Below are 25,705 nucleotides of genomic sequence, written 5' to 3'. Positions count from 1 at the left end.
TGACACGACATCTGATGTAGGGTTTTCTGGCAGTCTATGTTACACATCGTCTCACCAAGGAGTGGAGATCATGTCACAGATAGATACACAAAAACATGCGCATGCGCACCCCGACACATCTTGCACCTTTGCTAAAGGACGGAACCTCGGAGGTCCTGTGGGGACGGAGTGCATTCAGTGTCTAGTGAGATTTTACATGTAAGCTTTACCTCGAGAGAATGTCTGTACCTAGAATAGTAACTGACTGGCAAGCGCACAAGGGATGTGTGGTCCCTGCTGGTAGGGTAGGGAAAACTCAATGTGTAGTTGTAGTAGAGAATTAAAGAGAAATGGGGTCACTTTCCCGGAGCCCTCTGCTGTGAATTCTGTCAAATGTGAGTGTGAGGAAGGCTCAGCTCTGAGCCACATGGCCGCAGAAGGGGCAGCGTTTGAGGAAAACCAGGACAGCCTCAACTGCACAAACGGGACATCGGTACAGGTGTCACATGAAGTCATGTCATGCAGTGCTGGGGTCACGCAGAGGTTTGCCCATACAGCTATCAAGGCCTGAACAGCTGTGACGATGTCCTTTTGGGACTTCAGTAAACCAATCTCCTCCCAGGACAAGGATTAAACAGAACTTCTCTGTTTCATGGAGTGTCTTGGAGTTTCACTTGTAACTTCTAGGCATGACCTCACAGGATTTATAATTGTTAGCCTTCACAAAACCAGATTTTCATCAATGGCTGTAGAATTCCCTGATTATGCAATAACTAGGAACATGCACTCTTTCGTCATGTTGGTTTTTATCCCTGTATATGTTCCTGTCTCCTTTCTTGGCAAAATGAATTGTTGGTGCATTTTGGCCTTAGTTCTTTCATTGGATGCATATAAGTACCATTGGGGTGAGGATTTTTGTCTGATTGTTCACTATCTTATCCCCAGTAGGTGCTCGATAGGTCCTCATTGGGTGAATAAATCCATATCTTCACCATCTAACTCCAGAACATTTTCATCATACCAAAAAGAAACTCTACCCTTAGCAGCCACCTCACACCGCCGACCCCCAGTCTCTGGCACCAACCAACCTACTTTGTCTTTTAGATTTGCCTTTTCTGGTTATTACGTATAAACAAAACCATGCAACCTTTGGCCTTTTGTGTCTCGCTTCTTTGGCTCAGTGTGAGGTTTTCAGGACTCGTCCTGTCATGGCAGGTGTCGGTGCTCCAGTCCTTCTCACTGTTGAGTATATTCCCTCATATGACGGATTGCATTCTGTCTACCCACTCTTAGTTGAAGGACATGTGGGTTGTTCTTGCTCTTTGGCTGTTTTGTTTTGGCTGTTGTGTGTAAGTTTTTATGTGGACGTGTTTTTATTTCTCTTGGGTACATACTTAGTGGAATTGCTGGGTCACGTGGTGACTCCATTTAACTTTTTGAGGAACTGCCAAACTGTCTTGACAAAGCAGTTTTACTGTTTTATATTCCCCAGCAACGTGTGAGGTTCCCCTTTCCCCTCCTCCTTGCCAACACGATACTGCCTGCTTTTGGTTATGGCCATTCTAGTGAGTGTGAAGTGGTATCTCATTGTGGATTGATTTGCATTCCCTGATGACTAGTGATGCTGAGTATCTTTCCATGAGTGCATTGGCTGTTTGTGTATCTCCTTTCCTGAGGATTAGAGTTTCTGATAGTTAGGGGTCACTAGAGGAGAGAAGTGTGTCTGTGAGGAGAATGTGGGTCTGTGGAGCAAGGAGAAGTGGTAGAGTCTGTAGCCTTGTAGAGGGGATCCTAGGAGTGGTGTATAGGAGAGAGAACAAAGCAATGGATGTTTGTTTTAAGAAAGTTGAAGAATATAGAAAAAGCATAGAGAAGGAAATTTTAAAAATCAGTTGTAATTGCCCCTCCGCAGGATAATCACTATGGAAATTTGAAGGTTTCCCTGCAGATGTAGATTCTCACAACCCACACGGCAGTGTTTCTATACTTCAGTCCAGGTTTCCTCCTGCCAAAGCAGAGCAGATCCCTGAGAACTCTGGTGTTGCCCCCTAGCCCGGGAGCAGTGGGAGGCAGCCCCCATGAAGGAACTCACAAACACGTGAGAAGAAACTGTGATTCCTGGCTGAGCGGTGAATAAATCACGGGTGGGTGCTGAGCTGGGACCTGTGCCTGCTTCTGGTCCTGGCTCTGTTGGATCCGGGAGAGGGAGTGGAGGGACAAAACCCCAGCCTCTTCAGCTCTGAAACCTCCTAAGTCGGGATGTGTTTTCACAGGCTTGGTCGCCGGAGGAAAACCATGAAGCTGTGCCGAGAGCTCTCAGATCTGGTTGTGTACACAAACTCTGTGGCAGCCCAGGACATCATGGACGATGGTGAGGACTCAGTGTTTCTCCTCTGCGTGAACATTCCTGGCCTTTCCTTGTCAACTGCTAACTTGTCTCTTGTCTGTCGGGCGCCATCACAAATTCCGGGAACCGGGTTGAATCCTCCTTGCTTGTCTGGAGACTGCCCACCCGTGCGATGCTGAGCGCACAGGAGGCTCTGTTGATTATTGGTTACCGTGGTTGCCTGAGTGACCAGAGGGCCAGGGAGGTCGTGGTTACTGTGCAAAGACAAGAGCAGCAGACAGGTCTCCCCAGCTCACAGGTGCCCATGCCAGTGCCAGTGACCAGGGGAAGGAAGAAATTAATTGGCTAAAATAACTCTTCGAAAAGCCCCTATTTTCTCATTGGAAATTTTGACTGTGATGGAAATAATTTAACCCACAGATTGACGTTTTAACAAAAAGCAGAAATTTCAGAGGTGTTGCCTCTCTTGCCGTTCGTACCGCCGTCGCTGTGTCTTGAGAGTCCTGCTCGCGCTGCTCTTCCCCGGACTCCCAGCTGGTCCTTTCCTTTCCCTCTTCCTTTGGTCTGAATCCGTTCAGTCAGTGAGCGCCTCAGAAGGAAACCGTGTCTGTGGCGCTCCGTCTGGGCCTGACTCTGGTGGAGCTGAGGTGGAGTCAGAGCCTGTGTCCTTGTCCCCTGGTGGCAGGGAGCAGCGTGTCCTGAGCCTTGCGACCTCCACGACCTCTGGATCCTCTGGCAGTCCTTTCTCCCCGCTCCACAAGGGTATCTTTTTCTGTCTGCAGGTTTTCTTGCCTTTGGTGTTGATTCTTTCTTCAAATGGTGACAGTTATAAAAAGTCTAAATTAATTTCTCCTGTGAGAACAGGAGACACTGTCACTGGCCTAGCAGGTGAACAGCACGTTCTTGGGCTCACTGCCCACGGCTCAGAGAGGCGCAGGCAGTGGTTTAGTGGAGTTAAATGTGCATTTGGTTTAGAGCAGTAGAGTTTCTGATAAAGGCCTTGGGAAAGCATAATTGTATTAGCTTAGTGGGAATAATATTTACTCCTACTTGGCTCTTGAAATTTAGCTGTTTTTGTCTTTTGTGTGTGGGTTTGTTTTTAACCACAAAATGAGCAGTAGATAATGAGTTCGTGGCTTATCCTAATGCAGAGCAACTTGATGATAACGCGGCGTGCATATTTATGTCGAGGGATAGGGAAAACAGTGGTGCTGGCCACAGGGCTCCACCATCTGAATGTGGCTCGTCAGAAAGACTGTGATCTTGGCACTGGCCTGGTGGAGCAGTGGTTAAGTTTGCGCACTCTGTTTCAGCGGCCTGGGGTTCGCTGGTTTGGATCCCGGGTGCGGACCTATGCACCGCTTGTCAAGCTGTGCTGTGGCAGCTGTCCCATATATAAAGTGGAGGAAGATGGGCACGGACGTTAGCTCAGGGCCAAACTTCCTCAGAAAAAAAAAAGAAAAAGGCTATGATATTGTCTGCTCTCATGTTCAAAGCATGTCCACCACAATCTGCAGAGGTCTTGCTTAGCATCTCAGGACGTGTAAACTGTGTTATGTCAATATGTCAATAAAATATGTATGATAAGGAGAAAGTCAAGATGAGGGGATTCTTCAGCTTGAACCTGTAATTCCCTGCTCCCTTTGCCTCTGCCTGAGTTTGTGACTGTTCAAGTTCCCACCCTGGAGGGGGGAACCGTCAGTCATTTGGCCATGTTTAATATCCAAGTGTGCACAACCGAAGGACAAGGGGCCCTGGGAGACTGTGTGCACTGAACACGCACCGTCCGCATACAGTTCAGGCCCAGTTGGCCCAGCAAGACGATAGTCAGCCCCTGGTTTCAAGGGCCCTGTCCCCCCGGGGCGGGGGCAGACACACTTGGCTCATTGCTGTGCATGCTGGAGTGAAACTGAAGCTCCGCGCAGGTCTGGATCTTCCCTAGACTGCCGTCTTTCAGTGGGTCCAGAAGCCGCAGGGGAGGTCGTTTGGGGTGGGGAGTGGGTGTTTGGTGGGGGTGTGGGTGTGGTGGGAGCATTGAAGACTGTGTCTACAATGAGAGATGGGATGGGAGAAAAGGGTGGAAGTGGGGCATTTGGACGTTGACCCCATCGTGACCCCAAACTTGCAGCTTCCTCGGCCCTGGGTTGACCGCCCTGATGAAAGTCCAAGCAGAAACTTTACTATCTGCTTCCTGGTCTTTCACCTCAGTATTTTTCCATTATTTATAAACCTGGTGAGCTTGATGATTGTGCCAAAGCTTTATTTCTTTATAATGCTCTTTCGAGCTCTTTCTCCATTATTTTCTTTTTCCAACAGCTTTTGACTGATTCCATAAATCTATTTAAATTAATTTTAAAACTCAGTTTTTCTTTTTTGGAACTGGATTTTTTCCTTCATTTTCTTGGACCTTGAATCCAATCAGTTAATACGTATTTCACATGTTGCCTTTGAGAGGAATACCTTCAATGACTGTCTCCCTGTTGCCAGAATAAGTTACATAGATAGTTTTATTTATCCATGACTGTCTACATCTTTGGCAAAGATATTCGTTTGACTCACGCACCTAAAACATAATTTACCTGCCTGCCCTCTTCGTGCTCCCAGGTGGACACGGATGAGTGAGGTGATTGAATTCTTGGAGAATGTGGATGCACAAATAAGCAGTTCTCCTAGGAAGATGCACAGCTCTGATTTGGCCCCAAATGGGAAGAGTCCTGAGAATGGAATTACTGTGTCTTGCTCGGTCAGGAGCTCACCCGCTTTGCCCTGCCTGTGTCCCTGGGTTGACCTGGTACAGCTGGACATGTTATAAGGTCTAGTATGAGTGGTGTTTTCTTTGCTGTACTCACGTTTCTTTTTTCTTTATTAAAAACTGCCAGGAAGCACAGGAAATGTGCTGTCATTCAGTGAAACAAGAGCACATCAGGTTGTTCAGCAGAAGGCAGAGCAGTTCATGGTTTACAACCAGAAGCAGCTCACAAGGGTTTACCCCTCCGCCTACCGCATTGATTCCAGCAACTTCAACCCTCTGCCCTACTGGAGCACGGGCTGCCAGCTGGGTGCGTATGCCTCGCGGAGCAGCAGTTCTTTGCGTGTTGTGGCTCTGTGCTGCGTCTCCCTAATCCTCTCCCACTTTGACCTTGTGCAGTGGCCCTGAACTACCAGTCTGAAGGGCGGATGATGCAGCTAAATCGAGCCAAATTCAAAACCAACGGCAACTGTGGCTACGTCCTCAAACCCCAGCAGATGTGCAAAGGTGTGTGCTGGCTTCACAGCCCTGTCTCTGAGAGCAGGAGGCGGCTCTTGAAGGAGCTCTCTGGAGAGTGCGACACCCGGTGTTTGCAACATGATTTTTTAAAAGAAGTAGACTGAGGTGTTGGAGTGTAAATTAGAACTTGTCACACTATTGCACGTTTTGAGCATGACATCTGGGACGTTCTCTTTTGCGGTTATGCCTGTGAAGAGGGGCCTGGGTAGCAGGGGACTGTCATCTGGAATCTGTGCCCAGCATGATGTTCATGGGGCGTAACTCGTAAACTGCATGGCCTGAGGCCTGTGCACAGGAGCTCTCTCAGGGAAAGTGAGTCTGAAACCAGCCGAAAACTTAAAATCCCCCGAAACGACACCCTCAGCTGTGTCAGTCAGTGTGGGCCCGTGACAGAACAGCTAGCAAAGAGAAAAGATAGTGCCGTTTTAGGGCAAAACACTTTCTCTTGGTTCTGCTCATTAAAATCCTTTTACAATTTTCCAAATTGTGTTTTTAACAATTCAGATGACGACATGTCTTCAGCGTTTCACATCTTGCATGTCTCCTTGCTCGGCTGTTCTCTCAGTGGCAGGTCTTCCTGTTGGTTGTCTTCAGTCTCCCCCAAGATAGTTTAGGTTAGAAAATTATTTGAATCTGAGCAACCACTCTGCTTCTCTGTTCTGTTGACATTCACGTAAAATGTCCTTGTCCCCCATGCCGTGGCGATGACTGTGTGGCAGACATCTGCTCTAAATGGGCCATTCCTTGGCCTTTGGGAGCTTGGGTCCTAACGAGAACCACTGCGTGGAGGTGCCAGCTGGCACTGTCTTCAGGCAGAAGCCATGCCGATGGTTGGGTGACCATGTCTTTGCTCTGAGAGACACTAGGAATTCAGCACTTGCCCTTTCTTTGCTCTGCAAGCTTATGGGGCTCCTGCGTGTGTGTGTGTGTGTGTGTGTGTGTGTGTGTTTCTCACGCTGCCAGTCAGAGTTTAACCTCGGCTTTACTTGGCTTAGGTACTTTCAACCCTTTCTCTGGTGATCCGCTTCCTGCCAACCCCAAGAAGCAGCTCGTCCTGAAGGTGATCAGTGGGCAGCAGCTCCCCAAACCCCCAGACTCCATGTTTGGGGACCGAGGCGAGGTAAGCGCGTGTGACCAAGGGCGCTAGGTGATTATTTCCTGGTTTCCATTTTGTCTAAAGTGTCTTGAGGGCTCTGTGTGTGCGTGCATATGTGTGTGCACATGTGCATGTGTGTGTGCACGTGTGTGTGCGTACATGTGTGAGTGTGCGTGTGTGTGTGCGTGCATGTATGCATATGTTCATAACGAGTACTGACTGCAGCTCACAAGTACTGACTGATGTATTTCGAAGCCCATGTGGCTCCTCGTGGGGGGCAGTGTGCCATCCGTTTCGAGGGCTGCGTGCACACAGTCCCACTCACAGTGCAAGGCCAACACAGGCAGGGCTAAAGTCGAGGTGCAGAGAACTGTTTAGGTGTTAGTAGGAACACTGCATCCCTCACCCCCTGTGACCTCGCCTCCACTGCACGTTGGCCACCCCTTGGCCCCATGCTGGCTCGTCACCTCAGCTGCAGCCTGATGTTGGGGTGTCTCCTCTGTGGCACAGCCTCCTCTCCTCCCGAGCTTTCACCTGTCACCCCCATCACACCTGCTCTCAGCCTTCTTGGCCCCCGTTTCTCCCTGACTGTCGGCCCCTCCTGTGCTCACATCCTTCCTGTCAAGAGTATCCCTCGCTTCAGCTCTGTGCCACTCCCACCTGTCAGCTGAGATTTCTGGATCTTCAGTGTTGATGGGAGCCAGTCAGTCTGCAGTCTGATGCCACCACAGGTTCCGTCTCAGATCTCGGCCCACCGTGGTGCTCCCCTGCTTGCAGTCACGTTCTCCACGGTGGCTGTGTGCAGCTCCTCTCTCCTCAAGCATTTGCTCTCAGCTCTTCTCTCTCGTCTTCAGTAGATGCACTGTGTCCTCCTCCTTAGGAAGCAGGTGCTGCAGATGGGACCATGTATCCATCTCTGCTGCCTCCAGCCTCGTCCAAACCCCTGTCCCCTGGTGTCTGGTCCGCTGCAGTGGCCCTCGCTGCCTGGCCTCCCTCTGCCACTCTGTTCTCTTCTCAGCAGCGGGAAGGATTGTCTTGGGAGTGTCAGGATGTTTATCCTTTCTTCTTTTTTCCATCCTTTTCTAATTGAAGTATAATTGACGTACAATATTATAATAGTTGCAGGTATACAACGTGGTGATTTGACATTTTTTTTTTTTTTAAAGATTTTATTTTTCCTTTTTCTCCCCAAAGCCCCCCCGTACATAGTTGTATATTCTTCGTTGTGGGTCCTTCTAGTTGTGGCATGTGGGACGCTGCCTCAGCGTGGTTTGATGAGCAGTGCCATGTCCGCGCCCAGGATTCGAACCAACGAAACACTGGGCCGCCTGCAGCGGAGCGCGCGAACTTAACCACTCGGCCACGGGGCCAGCCCCATGATTTGACATTTTTATACATTATGAAATTGCTATGTCATGCTTTAGTCAGGCTAACGAAAATAAAGATACAGTTTTGTCTTTTTATTATTATTATTTTTTCGCTGAGGAAGATTAACCCTGAGCTAACTTCTGTGCAATCTTCCTCTGTTTTGTATGTGGGATGCCATCTCAGTGTGGCTTGATGAGTGGTGCATAGGTCTGCGCCCAGGATCCAAACTGGCAAACCCCGGGCCGCCAAAGTAGAGTGTGCACTTAACCACTAGGCCACGGGACTGGCCCCAAGATACAGTTTGTTCCCCTGTCCAGCTCCCTGAGTGCTCAGCCTGTGACCTCATGTTGTTCATATCTCTGAGAATGAAATAATAGTTTTTCTTGCTCCCAACCAGAAAATTGTCGTCTTTAATTTCACTCTTTCTTTGCCCTCCTGGGACTTCTTCCTCCCAAATCTCTCCCTGTCTCGCTTGCACTGTCCAGTTCCACGTCTGGCATCTTGCCCAGATTGCAATGTGATGGTGGAGACACTGCTGTCTGGGTTTGTTGCTGAGAAGACGGAGGCACAGATGGCCACACCACTTGCTGAGGTCGGCTCAGGAGCCACGTCTGAAACAGGAAGTGCTCTTCAAGCCTGTAGGCATCTTGAATTCCTTCAGAAGAGAAATCATATTCGTTAGCTGCCCCAAAGGTCTGAGATTCCCAGTGGTCCATCTTTACCACAGGCTTCTGTTCAAGGGAAAGACTTCTAGCACAAAGTCATTAACTGAGAGCGAGTAAACTTTGCCATGGTTAGTTGTGTCTGTCCACCTAATTGTCTTAACATGTTTCCCATTGTCCCTCCAGGTCTTATTCCCTGAAACTTTCCCCAAATTCTGTATTCTCCTTACTCTCCATGCTTCTAAAAATGTCCCTTCTCAAGCTTCGTAACTCTCTCTCTTTTAGACTTTTAGACCAGCTCTTTCCAGATTCTTTAGGTTTTTAGTCCTTCATTGGTTATTATCCAGAACTTGCACAACAAACAAGAGATTATGGGTGACCAACAAGTGGGACTCTCCCCAAGAGGAGAGGGCTGAGGGGGATGGGGAGACTAAACACTCACATCGTTTCTTTCGATTCCTTTTTAATCTTTTTTATTTTTTGCTACTTTTAAAGTTACATTATAGTAACAATTGATTTAAATACATTAAAGTGCACAAGTCAAGTGTGGACATCTTGATCAATTATTATGCAACCCAGGTCAAGACAAAACATACGAGAACCCCCAGGAACCTTCCATCCTCCTCCCAGTAAATATGTGCTCCCAGCCCCCCAGGCAGACACCAGCCTTCACGACAGACTCGTTTTGTCTGTCTCAGGCTTTGTGTAAGTGGACTCTTCAGCACATTCTTTAATGTCTGGATTCCTCGACATTATGTCTGTTCTTTTTCATTGTTGTACAGTATTCATTCAGTGAACATTCCCCAGTCCATCCATTCTGCTCTTGGGAGACATTTGCGTTGTTTCCTGTGTGTGATGATTGTGAACATGGCTGCTCTGAGCTTGGACAGACGCTGCCATTTCTGTGGGTGTGTACCTTGAACTAGGTTCTGGGCTCGTTACGTGTAGTTTGTGGAGCATTAGTAAATATTGGCAAGCAAAAAGTTGATCTTTTCTTTCATTCCTGTTCATATATGTGAGTCTGTTGCACCTGGTACAGCTTCTCTTTCTTAGTAAGCATCTAATAAAAGGGTTGCTGTTGAAATGTGGACATTTTGGCCAATATTGTCAAATTAATTAACACGTATGTAGAAATGCATCCGTTGTAATAATACTCTCTATTTGCATAGATCATCGATCCGTTTGTTGAAGTTGAAATTATTGGATTGCCAGTGGATTGTTGCAAAGATCAAACCCGTGTAGTGGATGACAATGGTAAGGTGCTAGTCTGTGTTATTTATAATCAGAATGCTGTGGAAATAGAACCTGCACTGAAAAATGTGTCTATGTGAAGGAGAAGCAAATCCCTAACCCATCACTGCCGTTGGAGTTGCTGTCGGGGTCCTGCCAGCACGTGAGACTCAGTAATGTGGGGCTGAGCATGTGCTGGTGGATGTTGTCACCATGATTCTGAAGACTTTTGCTTTTGAAGCAAAGTTTTTTTCTCTTGAAAAAGAATGAGTGATATTTTAAAGGCTGGGTTAAAACTTCCCCCAGGAAAGTGCCTACACTGTTTTATATCATCTTCTCATTCAAGAGCCTGCATCTTGATGATCTCATTTTTTCTGGAGCGTGTGAAACTCCAAAGGCAAGCATGGCTCTAGCAGGTCGACTTCCTGAATATGCCCCTGGGGCAGACGGGCAGCATTCTGGCTGTATTTTGGTTCCATGTAAAAAGTTTCACCCAAGCCTCCTGTCTTTTCTCGGTAGTCTTCTAAAATTGTGCTTGTTCATACATGTGACAAACCTGTTCTTCTCTATCTCTCATCATCAGTGCTCTAAAATAAATCCAAACCTTAATCCTCAAAATGTTTGAGAGGGCTCATGTTCATAAAGAGACCTCAGGAGGAGTTTCTCTAAGTGCTCTTTTAAGCAAAGGAGTCGGGGTTCAGGAGCACAGTCACAGGCCACATGATGATGTTTCGGTCAGCGATGGACCACAGGTAGGACGGTGGCCCTGTAAGACGAGTGCCCTGTGGCCCAGGTGTGCAGTGGCTACACCAGCTAGGTTTGATAGGTGCTCCCTGTGACGTCTGCACGATGAAATCGCGTAACAGCGCGTTTCTGATGCGTGCTGCAGTGTGAGCCTGCTGCTTAGGGGGTAACAGGCTTAAAGAAGGCAAACTTCCAGTGCTGCGTTTTCCTACCCTTGCTCAGTGGATCCTTTTAGTCTCAGAAGTAATTTAGAGGTCATCACTGAGTTGACAAAAAGATAATAATCCCTTCTTGTTCAGGAGGGACATCCAGTGATTTTATCTGTAATGATTTCATTAGCTGAGGTGTTTAACAGGGTTATGTGGCTGATGCCCCCTGAGTGCCTTTATTAATAAACCTTATCTTCATTTTAGAAAGGAGAAAGAAACATATAGAGCACTTGAATTTTTATCAGTTTATATAACTATTTTCTCTGAATTTTACCCAGAAATAAGTGTATTTTTGCCTTTTAGAATTTGAATGGAATTTTATACCTTTCTATTTATTTTCAGTAGCCATGAAAATATATCATCTTTCATGTATTAGGGTCTTGTTTCCTGAGAAGCCACTGAGATCGACGGTGCCATCTGATTAGGCTCTGTCGCTAATGGTGTGACCTTGGGCGCATCATTTTCTCTGAGCGTCAATTTTCTCAAATATAAAATGAGTTATAAATACTTATCTTTCCTGCTTTAAGAAAAGAGCATGTGTTATTTGTATAATTTTAAACAGTTGTATATTTCTGAAAGCCAGTAATATATATTTTTTATTAATCAGAAAAAAACAAAAGCTGTGCCCGCCCTCTTGAGGTCTGTCCAAGGGTGGACAGGAGGGTGTGCGTGCGGTGGCTTGCAGGCCTGTGCGGCACCGTGCGAAGTGCTCACAGTGACTCTGCCACAGCTGGTCGTGGTATGCGAGAAGCTGATTCTAGGGGGGGCATCGTTCTTGATTGTTTTTGCTGACACATGATTCTTAGACCACAACTGTAGGTACTTTTCACCACACTGAGTCATTCTGAATCTGAATCTGAGGGCTTTCTCTGCAGTGCGGTTTTGCATTAAGGATCATTAGAGATCATGTAATAATTGACGGGCGCTTTTCTTACTAGCTGTTTCCTGGCAATGGAGTGAGTCCAAGGTTTTATTTCGGTAGCATGTGCTGGGACAGCCCATTGTCTCCGCGTGTTTAAACACCATTGTGGGCCGTTTTCCCTGTCCCTTTCGCCAGTGTTGCTGCTGGTTCATGTTTAGCCAGGCTGTTTGCTTTCATGATTTTTCTTTTCCTGTCTCTCCAAGGATTTAACCCAATGTGGGAAGAAACCTTGACGTTTACAGTCCACATGCCAGAAATAGCTTTGGTCCGGTTCCTCGTGTGGGATCATGACCCTATAGGACGAGACTTCGTTGGGCAAAGAACTGTGACCTTCAGCAGCTTAGTGCCTGGTGGGTACGGCTGCCCCGCTCCCCAGACTGACCATTCCTTTTTCTTGGGCAGAGTTAAAACATGGCGTGCATGACAGTTGATGCTCAGCGTGTGTGACACACAACACTTGGCGATGATCATGTGCGTGTTGACGTGCTCTATGAAATGGAAAGCCTGTGGGGTCAGATACTCAGTCCTGTTGCCCCCATGGGAAAGCCACCCACGGTTCAGTGAAAGGAAACTGCCTCTCTCCCACCAGGCTACCGGCACGTCTACCTTGAAGGACTGACAGAAGCATCCATATTTGTGCACATCACCATCAATGACATCTGCGGAAAGGTGAGGAGGGAAGAGGCTCGAAGCCACCTGCAGCAATATGTGGTCCTTATTTTGACTAATTGCATAAAAGGCATGTGCCTCTCCACAAGCTGTTCTTTATCAGAAACCGGCTCCCCTGGGAAGCCAGCCAGCCCTGTGCTGCCCCTGCTCAGGCTGCGCCCCTGTGCCCCTCCGTCATCGGGGCTGTGTCCTCTTCCTTCCACCTAGGGGCCTCTCTGGGCTCTAGGAAAATTGAGCAAACTAGGATTCTCTCAGGCAATCATTTGTTTGGCTAAAACAATGAAGATACAGTTAAGCTTTGATTTTATTTTAATCGTTGAAAAGACCCAGCAACCTGCCAGTTATAGACAGGAAGCTTCCATCCAGTGCCATTGTATTTAACTGAAACCTAAAGTCAGGAATGAATTTATAGCTGCCCACAGGACTTGAAAGAAGGGACCACAGAAATGTCCTCCGGTCCCTGATGCGGCTGCCTTCCCGGGAGAGCTCAGGCCTGTCTGCAGATCGTAGCTGTTCTCTGGTCGGGCCTAGTTACTGGGGCCACTGGGATGAGTATTCAGGACCAGACAGGATGTGGAGAGGCTGAGAGCAGTGAGCAGGACCCGGGATGTCCAGGGCTCTTTGTCAAGGAGCCCACCGAGCCCACAGCTCCTCCTGCAGAGGGATCCGAGTGCTGTGACCCCCTTGGCTTCCTCGGCTGGACCGTGGGATAGAAAGGTTGCCTGGCGCACATGGTGAACTGCAGAAATGTTGGCTGCTGTCACTGTGACCACACGCTGCGGGCCAGGGAGCGGCTGGTCCAGCCTGACCAGGCCGGGTCCATCCCCCATCAGTGGGGTGGTGCGGAGGCCCATCTCCCACCGAGGGAGCTTCCACTTGGCGCCTGCTGTGCTGCCTGTTAGGAGCTCCCTCTGGCCTGAATTCACACAAATGAAAGTGATCGAGAAAAGGTCCTTGAATTTCTAGGAATCCCAGGTTTTCTAAGGGGTATCTGCAGCATTTCTTGTGCTTGAGGGAAACAGGAAAATTCAGAATTTGTTTAAAACTTGAGCCAGAAATAAAACTTGAAAAAGGAAGTCCATGTTCTCCCTCCTACATAAATGTCCAGGCGTGCGTCCCATTGTTTGTTCTCTCAAGGTCTGTTTGGGTTGAGGATCATGAGCCACAGCAGGCAGTGAGGAGCCTGTGCCTGTGTCGAGGTGGAGGAAAGGGTCAGGGAGCGAATGCGTTTCTCCCTTAGCTTTTCTGACACCCCGTCTGGAACAGGCCCAAACAGTGTTCTGTGTGTTCTGCTTTCCTTGCAGTGGAGCCCTTTAATCCTCAACCCCAGTTATACCATCTTGCACTTTCTAGGAGCCACCAAGGTAGTGACCGCGTGCGGCTCTGGCCCGGCCATCCCCTGCTGTGCAGCCTGGCGGCATGCCTGCTCACCCTCCCACTCGCCTTCCTAATCACCTTCCCACGTGCCCCTGCCTGCAGGTGGCTGCTCAGGGGAGCTGTCCCAGCGTGCCGTCGCTGCGGGCGGGGAGCTTGGGGAGAGCTTGGCTGCGAGGAGGGAGGCAGCCTCCTCACAGGGGCTGGCAGGACTTGCATGCGTCGTCATCATGCTGTGAGCGGCTGCTTGCTTGGTGTGAACATTCTTCAGTGGCTGTGGAGTGTGTTTCGTGTCCATTTTTCACGGAGACGTCATTTAAAAGGCAAGTTGCTGACCCTGCGGCATCCACCTAAGTTGTGTTCGGTCCTCTGTGTCCACAGAGCAGGCAGCTGCAAGGCCTGAAGGGCCTGTTCCACAAGAACCCCCGGCTCGCTGCCTCCGATAGCAACCCCCATAGCATGCGGAAGCGGTCACTCGGGGACAGGATTCTGCGACGCACAGCCAGCGCTCCAGCCAAAGGCAGGAAAAAGAGCAAAACAGGCTTCCATGAGATGGTGGAGATAAAGGAGTCCGTATGTGAACCTGCAAGGGAGCCTGACGGGGTCCTGAGGAGGACGGCGCGGAGTCTGCAGGCGCGCCCTGTGTCCATGCCTGTCGGCAGGACCCTGCTGGGGGCCTGGCCACCCGCGCCCGCAGTGGCCGAGGCTGCTGAAGGGAAGGAGAGCCCTCCGGGTAAGACACCTTGAGTTCTTCTGAGGATAAACTGTACAGCCGCACTCAGGTCCCTGGTTACCATTATGACCTGGTCAATGTTTTGTAGGCAAAGGAAAATATACCGAAAAGTTATAATTTTTAAGGTTTTCTTTAGGACCAAATTGCAGGCTTTGGAGAGAGGGTGGTCCAGAGCAATTTCCTGGTCACCTAGCGCTGGACAATAGCCTAGCTATCTGACACTGACGGAGAGGGATGAGGGGTCTCAGGTGCAATGGCCAGCACCTATGGGTCTGCAGGTGCGGTGGACGGAGGGTTGCTGTCCTGCTGCCCAGTGGGCACCACGTTTACTGAGTGCTCTGAGGGTGAATGAGATTCTGTTGACTCTTCTGAGGTTGAGTACAGCTGTTTCTGTCCCCACCATGAGACACATTTCCGCGACTGGGAACGTGTGTGGAGAAGGAGGAGAAGCCAGATGTGAGAAGCAAACCCCTTGTCGCCTGAGAAGCCTTTGCTTCTCCAGAGGCAGCGCAGCAGTTCTGAGCCTCGCTCCCCTGATGCGGGGTGGTGTGGGGCGCAGGGGTCGCGCTCCTGTGCAGCTGTGGGCCGCTCAGGCTCAGGAATGGGTCCCCCTCCTGCTCCCCTAGTTTGAGCACAAGGCTTCACCTCATCAGGAGCTCGATAAAGAGCCACGCCTGCGTGCGGTGCCCCAGAGCTCCTGGCTCATGTGGGGGCTCCCCTGCTCTTCCAGGTAATTTAGCACCAAAAGGTGTCCATTTGATGTCTCTGCAACAAGTGTATTCTAACTGGATCAGAATCCCTCAGACGAGTAGAATGCGATACAATTGTGTGCCACATAGTTGCATTTTTGTCAACCACGGGCCGCGTGTATGATGATGCTCCCATGAGATGAGCGCCGTGTCGCCCAGTGTGGCAGGCTGCCCGCCCAGGTGTGTGTGAGGACATGCTGTGATGCCCACACAGCAGCCAGGTCGCCTAATGACCCATTTCTCAGAATGTGTCCCATCCAGAGGTGACGCATGACTACTTGTTTCTTTTAGCAAAATTCTCCTTTTATCGTATGACCTAATTCCAGTGATCTGTTTTCTCACAAACACCATTTTGCTTGTATTGATTTTTATTGTAAGTTATTCTAGGGAGAGAAACCAATTTTTGAATGGTTTATATGAAGGAGAAAAAGGGAGTTTAAAAGTTTGAAATTTTTGGGCCAGCCCAGTGGCACAGTGGTTAAGTTCGCATGTTCTGCTTCTGTGGCCTGGGGTTCCCCAGTTCAGATCCTGGGTGTGGACCTATGCACTGCTTGGCACGCCATGCTGTGGCAGGCAGTCCACATATAAAGTAGAGGAAGATGGGCACGGATGTTAGCTCAGGGCCAGTCTTCCTCACCAAAAAGAGGAGGATTGGCGGCAGATGTTAGTTCAGGACTAATCTTCCTCAAAAAAAGTGAAAAAAAAGTTTCAAATTTTGCTAAGAGCAGTATCAAAGAAGAGATGAAATATACACTTTAAAATTTATTTTAAAACTCCATTTTTGGAGGAAATGCAGCTATATTCAATAGAAATTAGTTATGATTTATCCTATTAATGCCACAATTAAGATGTTAATATCACTGAGTTGAATTAGAAAGCAATATGGAGGCGATGGTTCTTTCCTCCCATTAAAAAGCAGTTATGCAAGTTGGTCATCCATGTATATACATATTTATATAAAACTTGTACATGTGGAGCATTACATAGCCATGCAATGATCCAAGTTAGAATGTAGAAAAAATACTAAGAGGAGAAAATGCAGAATGCAAAGTTCTATCCATAATTCTATCCCTCTACAAAGCTTACAGTGTCTGCCTCTGAGTGGTAACATCATAGATATTTAATTTTTTTCCTTATAATTTCTGGGTTTATCAAATTTTTATGATTTTCTTTTAGTTAGAAAAGTAGTAAGTCAAGTTCTTCTTTCTTGTATCTCATGACTGAAACTATTAAAAAACTATGAAAATAATAAGGTCCAGAACACTTGATTGAACACCTAGTGTTGTTTTAGTACTGAAGCAAGCATGATGGGTACCCCAAATTACTGTGAAGCGTGTGTTTTTATAGTTTTCCTTACTGTGCCTGATATCTTACTGCCTCTTTTAGGGGAGAATGCAGTACGAAATTTGGATATTAAAAATAGAAATATGTATGATTAACAGAAAATTAGATATTAGCAATGGCATAGAATTGGTGACCAATTCTTTATTTTTACATTTTAAAGTCAACAGATACTGAAATTTTAATACTTTTATTGTACTTGCCAATTTCTTTTAGAAATTAATTGGTTAAATTAGATCTTTTGCCAAAATGTCTTTCGAAATGATGATTGGTGGTTTTTTGCTAGTCCTGGTATCTCTGTGAAGTTTACAGTATCTTCTTACAGGTACCACAGCCCTTTGTTAACAGAGCTGTCTTGTTCTGTTTTGTTGCCATGCTTCTGTGTAGTACAATTCTGAATAGGACACAACGGAAGGTAATCTTCACTGTGAAGTGTGGTAACTCATTGACATGTTTTCACAATGAATATTACATCCTTGGCTGATGTAATAGACATTCAAAGGGAAGCTTCAGTGAAACCCCTATAAATATATTTACCATTTATTCATCACACAGACACTTTGTTGCGAATCTACACAATCCATGACTATTCTGTCACGATGTAACAGATCTACATTCTCATTTGTCTGTCTGAAGGCAAACGTGAGTGTGTGCACGTCGCCTAAAGTGTTGTTTGTTTCATCTGGCAGCAGGGAAGGACGGCGCAAGAGACGGGGCAGCAGGTATGAAAGACCCACGGCTTCCAAATTTCAGCAAAAAGCTGTCCTCTTCCTCCAGCGCTCTCCTCCCCAAGGACGTCGGCCTACGGGACTCCCCTGTTTCCACTGCCAACATGTTGGTCCCAGGAGGGCAGTGGGCAGCGCCAGGCCCCGCGGGTGGGAGGGCCAGATCGCACGTGGCAGGGGACTGCCAGGAACACCAGAGCCCCAGCAAGTCGCTGTCCCCGAGGCAGCACTGGGCTCCGGATCCTGCACCTGACCCGACACGAGATCCGTGTGCTGTGAGATTTAAGGAGCACGTGGATGCCCGGATTCCTGCGGAAGGGAGAAGCCTCCTTTCTCAGAGCAGTCTGGAGATTAAGGCCCTGGGCGGCACCTGGGACCCGGGCAGAGCCGCAGCATCCTTTTCTCTGTCTGACATCTCGGCGCTCTGCGCCGACGCGCCTGACTTACACTCCACCGCGATTCTGCAGGAGAGTGAGATTTCCCGTCTCATCGACGACGTCACTTTGACTAACGAGAACGAGCCGGGCAGTTCCATCTCGGCCTTGATTGGCCAGTTCGAGGAGACCAGCGACCAGGCCAGCCTCACAGTTGTTGCTCATCTTCACAGCACCCGTGTGAGGCCAGGCCGTCCTCCCCTGCCCGCCGCGGACCTGGAAATGCCCGTCAAGTGTGGCTTTCCCACGGGAAAACCCGAGTCACCCTTCCTGAGCTCGCCCCCTGCGCTGCTGCCATCCTCGAGTCCTGAGACGTGCGAACGCTCAGCGCGCCCAGGTGTCTGTGAAACCACCTGCACTGTTGCTTGGAAAACCAAGCTGGATGACGCCCCTCCTGGGAAGGCCAAGACCAGGGCCGTGGAAGGCAACCTGCCCCGGTCCTCGAGTACTTCTCACTGCTGGGGACCAAAAAGCCCCGCCCCTGGAGAGGCCCTGGAGACGGTGCAGGCGCGCAGCCTGGCCCCGGCCGCGGACTTGACGCTGGAAGGTGTAATCGCTGATCCCACTCTCTGTTTCAATTCTGCAGAGAGCAGTCTCGTGGAACTGGATGGAGACTCAGAAAACCTGTCTGTGACAGCCTGTGAGTCTAGGAGAGAGGGCACAAGTCACATTGCTTCTCCTTTAAAACTGAAGTACAGTCAGGATGCGGTGGGACATTTTCAAAGAGGCTTGAGAAACGGCTACTGTAAGGAGACTTTGCGCCCTCCTGTCCCTGAAATATTCAGCAGCATTCAGGATGTCAGAAATCAGGGTGTTTCTTGTCTAGCCCGTCAGGGTGCTGGTTCTGTGTATGACCATTTCTCAAATTCAGAAGCAAAAACAAACCCGACTTGTGTGCCCCTGTCCAGTGCTCCGGACGTGCATGCCCCTGCGCCCCCATGGTCCACACGCGCTCCTCTGCCTGCTATGAAGCTGCCCAGTCCTTGCAAGTCCAAAAGTCTGGGGGACCTAACGTCAGAAGACATCGCCTGCAGTTTCGAAAGCACGTACCAGTGCATCAGTAAGAGTTTTATCGCGACGGGTGCCAGAGAGGAGGAGGGTGTGCGCGTGCCGACCGCGTCGTTGGGGCCGGCGGATGCCCTGACCCAGCAGCTGCGCCGGCTCGTGTCCTTCGACCAGGATGACGGCTGCCCGGCGTCATGTTCACAGCAGGACACCGGTCAGGTCCCCAGGGTGCTGGTCAGAAAGCTGTCCTCCAGAAGTCAGAGCAGGGTGCGCAACATTGCCAGTCGGGCCAGGGAACGGCAGGAGGCCGGCCGGCCCCGGGGCGCGGACCCCAGCGCTGCGGGCGGCGTGGTTCTGCGCACCAAGCGCGCGGCACCCGCACCCGCGGGGACCCGGCACTCCACGGGCTCCTATGTGGCCCACCTGCATCTGCCGGGCGCTCACCTGCCCGGCGCCCACCTGCCTGGTGGCGATGGCAGGGGCCCCCCCGAGGGCGCGTGCGCCTGCGCAGCCCTGCGCTCCCGCCGGACCCACCGCTTTGGTTCCGATGATTCTTTTGTGCACACTGAGCCCAGCAGTGATGATAAACCAGAGATTTATTTTCTTTTGAGACTGTGAGTTACATAAAGCCGCATTGTCAATGTTTACAATGTATTCTACAGAGTTGTCACTTGTCAGTTTTTAGTAAATATGGCCCTTGGCTTTGAAACGGTTTTAAACTTGGTTTTGGTCTCCCTCTGACTCCACGTGTTGTTCCTGCCCCTGTGTTTGGGTACAGTGTCGGTGACATTTCCGTGTGCTGGGACCTCTCCCCCAGGTGTCAGCTCCACCAGCCTGGACCTTGTGCATGCGCAGAGTGAGGCTTAGACAGCCTGGTGGTGTGTGTTCCCCAAGACGCTCCTCTCTCTGTGCCCTCAGGCCGCAGTCACCATGTCATCGTTTTACCCTCTAACTGTTGAGTTAAGAGACTTTGCAAAGGACAAACGGATGAATTCTTTACTTTACAGCCATTTTCATCTTTCCTAGTTTTCCCTCTTTGTGAGAAGCCCAGATGCAATTTTTATAACTCAGTTACAACACGATTGAAGTAGTTACCTTACCTTTTAGGATTTCTATCTCCCCCTGAGAGATTGGTAGCAGCCCCCACCCCACACACACACCCACATTTTAGAGTAGGCTGTGAGGATTTGAGGAAGAAAGGAAACTCTCTATATAAGGACAAAATTGTTTGTTTTCCGTAAGTTTTGTTACATATTTTTGCTAATGTCTTTGTATGTCACAAGAACACAGTTGCCAAGCTATTTGTTGTCCTTTTGAATTTTCTGATTATGTTATAGACTGCAAACAATGGGTTTCAGAATGAGCGACTTCCTTCAGAAGCTAACAATGATGGTAGCACAAATTGAAAACTTCCCCAAAGCTTTCAAGAAAAAAAAGTCTCATAATAAAAGCCAAGTGAATAGATAATTAGGAAAAAAGCTTTTCCCTTCAGGGAGCCAAGTAATGTATTTTGGTATCAACATCCGTTATTTTCACTGTGAATCCATTTTTTATTGCATGTTCAGTTGTCCCTCTTTGCTTTTTTGTAACCTTAACTGCAATGATGTTCTTCTTGGAATCCATGGAAATATAATTAAAGCAGATTTTTAAACACTTGGTGAGTTTTTTCTTTCATATGATGACTGTTGAGTGAGGGACCCAGAGCATTCAGAAATATTTTCATCTTTTAAATTTATCTCTCTCAGTGTTTTCATTATGCTTTAAAGGCCATATTTGTAAGGTGACTTGAAAAGAAATCAAAAGTAGTGAGTTTCTTTGCCTTTGGTGTTGAATCGCTAGTTTAAGAAATAATCCTTCCAAATCCTGCCCAGGGTGGGGGTGTGTGGAGGCTCGTGGGGAAGGCAGGCAAGACACTTGTCAGATGGGCCTGCCTGCGGCCTCCTTGTGATGGGGAGGATGAGAGGGGAGCAATCAGGCCCTGGCTGCCCTCGGTCCCCCTCTATGCCTGGTTTACTGAGAGTGTTTTAATTAAGAATGGGTGCTGGATTTTGTCAAATGCTTTTTCTGCATCTGCTGATATGATCATGTGATTTTTCTTCTTTAGCCTGTGGATGTGATGGATTGTGTTAATTGATTTTTGAATGTTGAACTTGCCTTGCATACCTGGGACAAATCCCACGTGGTCGTGGTGTGTAATTCTTCTCCTACATTGTTGGATTCGATTTGCTAACCTTTGTTGAGGATTTTTACATCAATGTTCATGGGAAATATTAATCTGTAGTTTTCTAATAATGTCTTTGCCTGATTTTGGTATTAGGATAACGCTGGCCTCAGAGAATGAGTTAGGATCTATTCCCTCTGCTTCTGTCTTTCGGAAGAGATTGTAGAGAATTGGTATAATTTCTTCCTTAAATCTTTGGTAGAATTCACCAGTGAACCCATCTGGGCCTACTGTTTTCTATTTTGGAAAGTTATTAATTATTTATTCGATTTCTTTAATAGATGTAGGCCTATTCAGATTTTCTGTTTCTTTTTGTGTGACTTTTAGCAAATTGTGTCTTTTAAGGAATTGGTCCATTTCAGCTAGGGTATCAATTTGTGAACATAGAGTTGTTCATAGTATTCCTTGATTATTTTTAATGTCTATGGGCTCTGTAGTGATGTCCCCTGTTTAATTTCCAATAGTATTAATTTGCGTCCTTTCTCTTTTTTTCCTTAGCCTGGCTAGAGTTTCATCAGTTTTTATTGATCTTTTCAAAGAACCAACTTTTGGTTTTGATTTTCTCTAATGATTTCCTGTTTTCAATTTAATTGATTTCTGCTCTAATTTTTATATTTTTTTCATCTGCTTACTGTGGATTTAATTTGGTCTTCTTTTCTAATTTCCTAAGGTAAAAGCTTAGATTATTAATTTTAGATCTTTCTTCTTTTTTAATATATACATTCAATGCTATAAAATTCCCTGTAAGCCCTGTTTTTGCTGCATCTCACAAATTTTGATGTTATGTTTTTATTTTCGTTTGGTTCAAAATATTTTTAAATTTCTCTTGAGATTTCTTCTTTGATCCATAGGTTGTTTAGAAATAATCTCCAGGTATTTTGGTGTTTTCCAGCTGTCTTTCGGTTATTGATTTCTAGTTTAATTCAATTGGAATTTGAGAGCAATTGTGTGATATCTTTTCTTTTACATTTATTAAGGTGTGTTTTATGGCCCAGAATGTGGTCTGCCTTGGTGAATGTTCCATGTGAGCTTGAACAGAATGTGTAATCTGCTGTTGTTGGATGAAGTTGTGAATAAATGTCAATTATATCCTGTTGATGAGGGTGGTGTTGGGTTGGACTATGTCCTTGCTTATTTTCTCCCTGCTGGATCTGCCCATTACTGATAGAAGGTGTTGAAGTCTCCAACCATAACAGTGGATTCATGTATTTCTCCCTATAATTCTATCGGTTTTTGCCTCGTGACGTTGGTAGTCTATGGTTAGGCACATACATGTTAAGTACTGTTATGTCTTGTTGGAGAATCCACTCCTCCATCACTAGGCAATGTCCTTCTCTATCCCTGATGACCTTCCTTGCTTTGAAGTCTGCTCTGTCTGACATTAATGTAGCTACTCCTGCCATCTTCTGATTGATGTCCATGGTGTGTCTTTGTCCATCCGTTTACTTTTAATCTATATGTGTTTTTATATTTAAAGTGAGTTTCTTGTAAACAATACATAGTTGGGTCTTGTTTTTTGATCCACTCTGACAATATGTCTTTTAAGTGTTTGATTTAGATTGTTGATGTTTAAAGTGATTATTGATATAGTTGGATTAGTATTGGCTGTAGTCGTTACTGTTTTTTCTTTGTTGCCTTCATTCCTTGTTCCTATTTTTTCTTCTACACTTTTTTTGCCTTTTGTGGTTTTAATTGAGCATTTTATATGATACCATTTTCTCTCCTTTAAGTGGTTACCCTAGAATTTGCAATATACATTTATAATTAATCCAAATTCAGTTTCAGATAATGTTATGCAACTTCATGAGTAATGGGAGTATCTTATAATAGCGAGATAATTCTAATTCCTCCCTATTGTCTCTTGTAGCATTGCTGTCATTCATTTCACTTATATGTAAGTAAACAGAAGTATATATATATTTATATATGCACATAAGCATACATTATCAAAAACATTGTTGCTATTATTATTTTGAGCAAACTGTTATTTGTTAGATCAATTAGGAAGAAGAGAAATAAACATTGTTATTTTATCCTCGTTTATTACTTCTCTGATGCTCTTCTTTTCTTTTTGTGGATCTGAGTTTATGACCTTTTCCATTTTTCTTCTCTCTGAAGAATTTCTTTTAACGTTTCTTGCAAGACAGGTCTACTAGAAAGAAATTCTGTCAATTTTTGTTTGTCTGAGAAAGTCTTTATTTCTCCTTCACTTTTGAGGGATAATTTCACAGGATACAGAAATCTAGGTTCGTAGGACTTTTTTTCTCTCAACGCTTTAAATCTCTCTCTCCTCTCTTTTCTTGCTTGCATGGTTTCTGGGGAGAAGTTGGATGTAATTCTTCTCTTTGCTCCTCTATGGATAAGGTATTTTTTCCTCTGGCTTCTTTCAAGATTTTTCCTTTATCTTTGATTTTCTGAAGTTTGAATGCCAAAATAAAGGATATTTTTGTTTGTTTGGAGTTTTTTTGCGTTTACCCTTGGTGTGCTCTGAGCTTCCTGGGTCTGTGGTTTGGTGTCTGACATTTAATCTGGGGAAATTCTCAGTCATTATTGCTTCAAATATTTCATCTGTTCTTTTCTCTCTTTCTTTTCCTTCTGATTTTTCCATTACATGTGTGTTACACCGTTTATGGTGTCCTACAGTCCTTGCATGTTCTGCTCTGTTTTTTTCGATCTTTGTTCTCTTTGCTTTTCAGCTTTGGAAGTTTCTGTTATTGTGTCTTCAAGCTGAGAGATCATTTCCTCGACTGCGTCAGGTATTCTGATGAGCCCATCCAAGGTATCTATTGATCTCTGGTATTTCTTTTTGATTCTTAGAATTCCTATCTCTGTGCTAACATGTTCTGTTTTTACATGTTTTTGCTTTAAAGCTTTTAGCATATTAATCCTAGTGTTTTCAAATTCCTTTCTGGTAATTCCAACGTTCCTGCCATGTCTGACTCTGGTTATGATGTGGTCAAGTCTCCTCACTCGGTGTTTTGCCTCTCAGTGTGCCCTGTGTTCTTTGGCTGAAAGGTGGACGTGATGCTCTGGGTGGAAGGAGCTGCACTGGTGACCCTTCAGTGATTGATGGTCACATGTAGGGGGGCGGCAGTCTGTGGTCCTTTGATGAGGTCTCTGCTTTTGGCGAGTCTGTGCTCCTGGCCTGTGAACTCCATGAGAACCTCTCAGTGTTCGCCCCTCAGGTGGGACAGGATGGTTAGAGGTTAGAGGGGCTGGAGGTGGGTGTTTCCTTTCCCCAGGTCTGTTGGGCTCCAATAAAACCCCAGCAGGTCAGGCTCTGGTGAAACACTTTCTCCTGGGCAGGTCTTGTGAACAAGAACAGAATCCTCTCGCACATGCAACATGGTTCTTTCCCCTCCCCCTGCTGGAAGACGGAGGGGAATTCTCTCCAGTATTCCCTTGAAGGACATGCTAGAGCTCCTGGAGGTAAGCTTGTGAGTGTGCGGCCCCTGTGCCTGGGTCCTGCTAGAGTTTTTCACTCTCAGACTCGTCCACACTGAGCCTCCAGCCATTCATCGGTCAGAGTTCAGGCTTTTCTACCACAGTGCTGTGCCTGTGGAGGTGTCTGCTCACGGTTTCTGCTTTTCCATCCCACCAAGTCAGCTCCTTGGGTGTCTGCTTCTGGGTTTCTGCTCTGGCTTCCTTGGGCTGGGTTTCTTGGAGAAGACTCTGAGGGGGTAGCTTTTTATGTTTTTGGGGTTTGTTGCCCGTGGTCGCAAAAGGCAAGGAATGACAGGTACCGCCAAGTCTACTTGGTTGTTTAAGCACTCAAAGTTTATTGATAAAGGGAAACAGAACAAAGAACAGGGATAAAGGGGGACAACAAATCGATGCTTACAACATCCACACCACAATCAGCCGGGGAAATCCCAGTAGTTTGTACGGGGGGCGGGAGTGCCGATTGTCCAGGTCTGAGGCAAAGCGTCCTCTCCTCAGTGAGACTCCCAATTATTCTATGCCTGTGACTCACTTTTATCCCAAGGTTTCTCTGGGTTCCAACTCAGGGTTTTAGACATTTGGATATTTTGAGTTATTTTTTCCTGTTCCCATGGATGGGGTGTTTTTATCTTTTTTGTTCCCATGGATGGGATGTTTCTCAAGTCCTGTCAGGTGCCCGTTGGGGTGGCCAGCCCAGACAAGGAACATGAGGCAGAACATATTTTTTTGTAACTTGTGCCTTAGAGTCAAGGCCGAAGTGGCCATCTTTGGCCTCGAGCCCAGACACATTCCTTTGTGTGGGGTCCAGGCCCAGTGTCCTTGGAAGGTCGGGGGGTCAATGAACTCTGTACAGGGCTCATACCCAAGGAAGCAAGAGTCGGGGAAGGAGAGAAAGGCTTGGAAGGAGAGAGAAGCCCCCAGGAGGAGGGCTGCCACACTGGCCGTGGCTTCAGACAAACGACAGGTGCCAGTCTCGTGGGATATTTCAGAGGCCAACTAGAATGACTGCGCTTCAGAACCATCCGTTAGGGGAAGGCGTGACCGGCAGTGTCTGCTGGCTCCTTCCTCCCCACTTTGAAACCTGCCTCCTCAGGATGTTAACTCTCCTAGTTGTCCAGCTGTTGCTCAGCATTTCCCAGCCTCCCTGGGGCACCAGAGCTTCCGGGGGTCCCTCTGGCAAGCATTCAG

The 25,705-nt window shown here is 47.2% G+C and overlaps 1 protein-coding gene across 39 annotated transcripts in view; it reads left to right on the top strand.

The window, feature by feature from the left end:
- Positions 1-20,508, top strand: part of PLCH1 (phospholipase C eta 1) — a 208,936-nt gene extending 188,428 nt beyond the window's left edge. For 10 of the 39 annotated variants that reach the window (XM_023621163.2, XM_070239178.1, XM_070239187.1 and 7 more), the window contains 10 exons: positions 2,253-2,350; positions 5,206-5,385; positions 5,475-5,582; positions 6,590-6,714; positions 9,890-9,974; positions 12,029-12,175; positions 12,415-12,494; positions 13,799-13,858; positions 14,250-14,601; positions 17,381-20,508. In XM_023621163.2, coding sequence (XP_023476931.2) covers positions 2,253-2,350; positions 5,206-5,385; positions 5,475-5,582; positions 6,590-6,714; positions 9,890-9,974; positions 12,029-12,175; positions 12,415-12,494; positions 13,799-13,858; positions 14,250-14,601; positions 17,381-19,473 — 3,328 coding nt within the window. In that variant the 3' untranslated portion in view covers positions 19,474-20,508. Of the gene's footprint in view, positions 1-2,252; positions 2,351-5,205; positions 5,386-5,474; positions 5,583-6,589; positions 6,715-9,889; positions 9,975-12,028; positions 12,176-12,414; positions 12,495-13,798; positions 13,859-14,249; positions 14,602-17,078; positions 17,107-17,380 lie in introns of all 39 variants that reach the window. The other 29 variants (XM_070239183.1, XM_070239179.1, XM_070239173.1 and 26 more) reach the window with 7 other exon arrangements.
- Positions 20,509-25,705: the final 5,197 nt, after the last annotated feature.

This window comes from Equus caballus, chromosome 16 (assembly GCF_041296265.1).
Source record: "Equus caballus isolate H_3958 breed thoroughbred chromosome 16, TB-T2T, whole genome shotgun sequence".
Lineage (NCBI taxonomy): Eukaryota > Metazoa > Chordata > Mammalia > Perissodactyla > Equidae > Equus > Equus caballus.
This window is presented reverse-complemented; position numbering and strand designations above follow the sequence as displayed.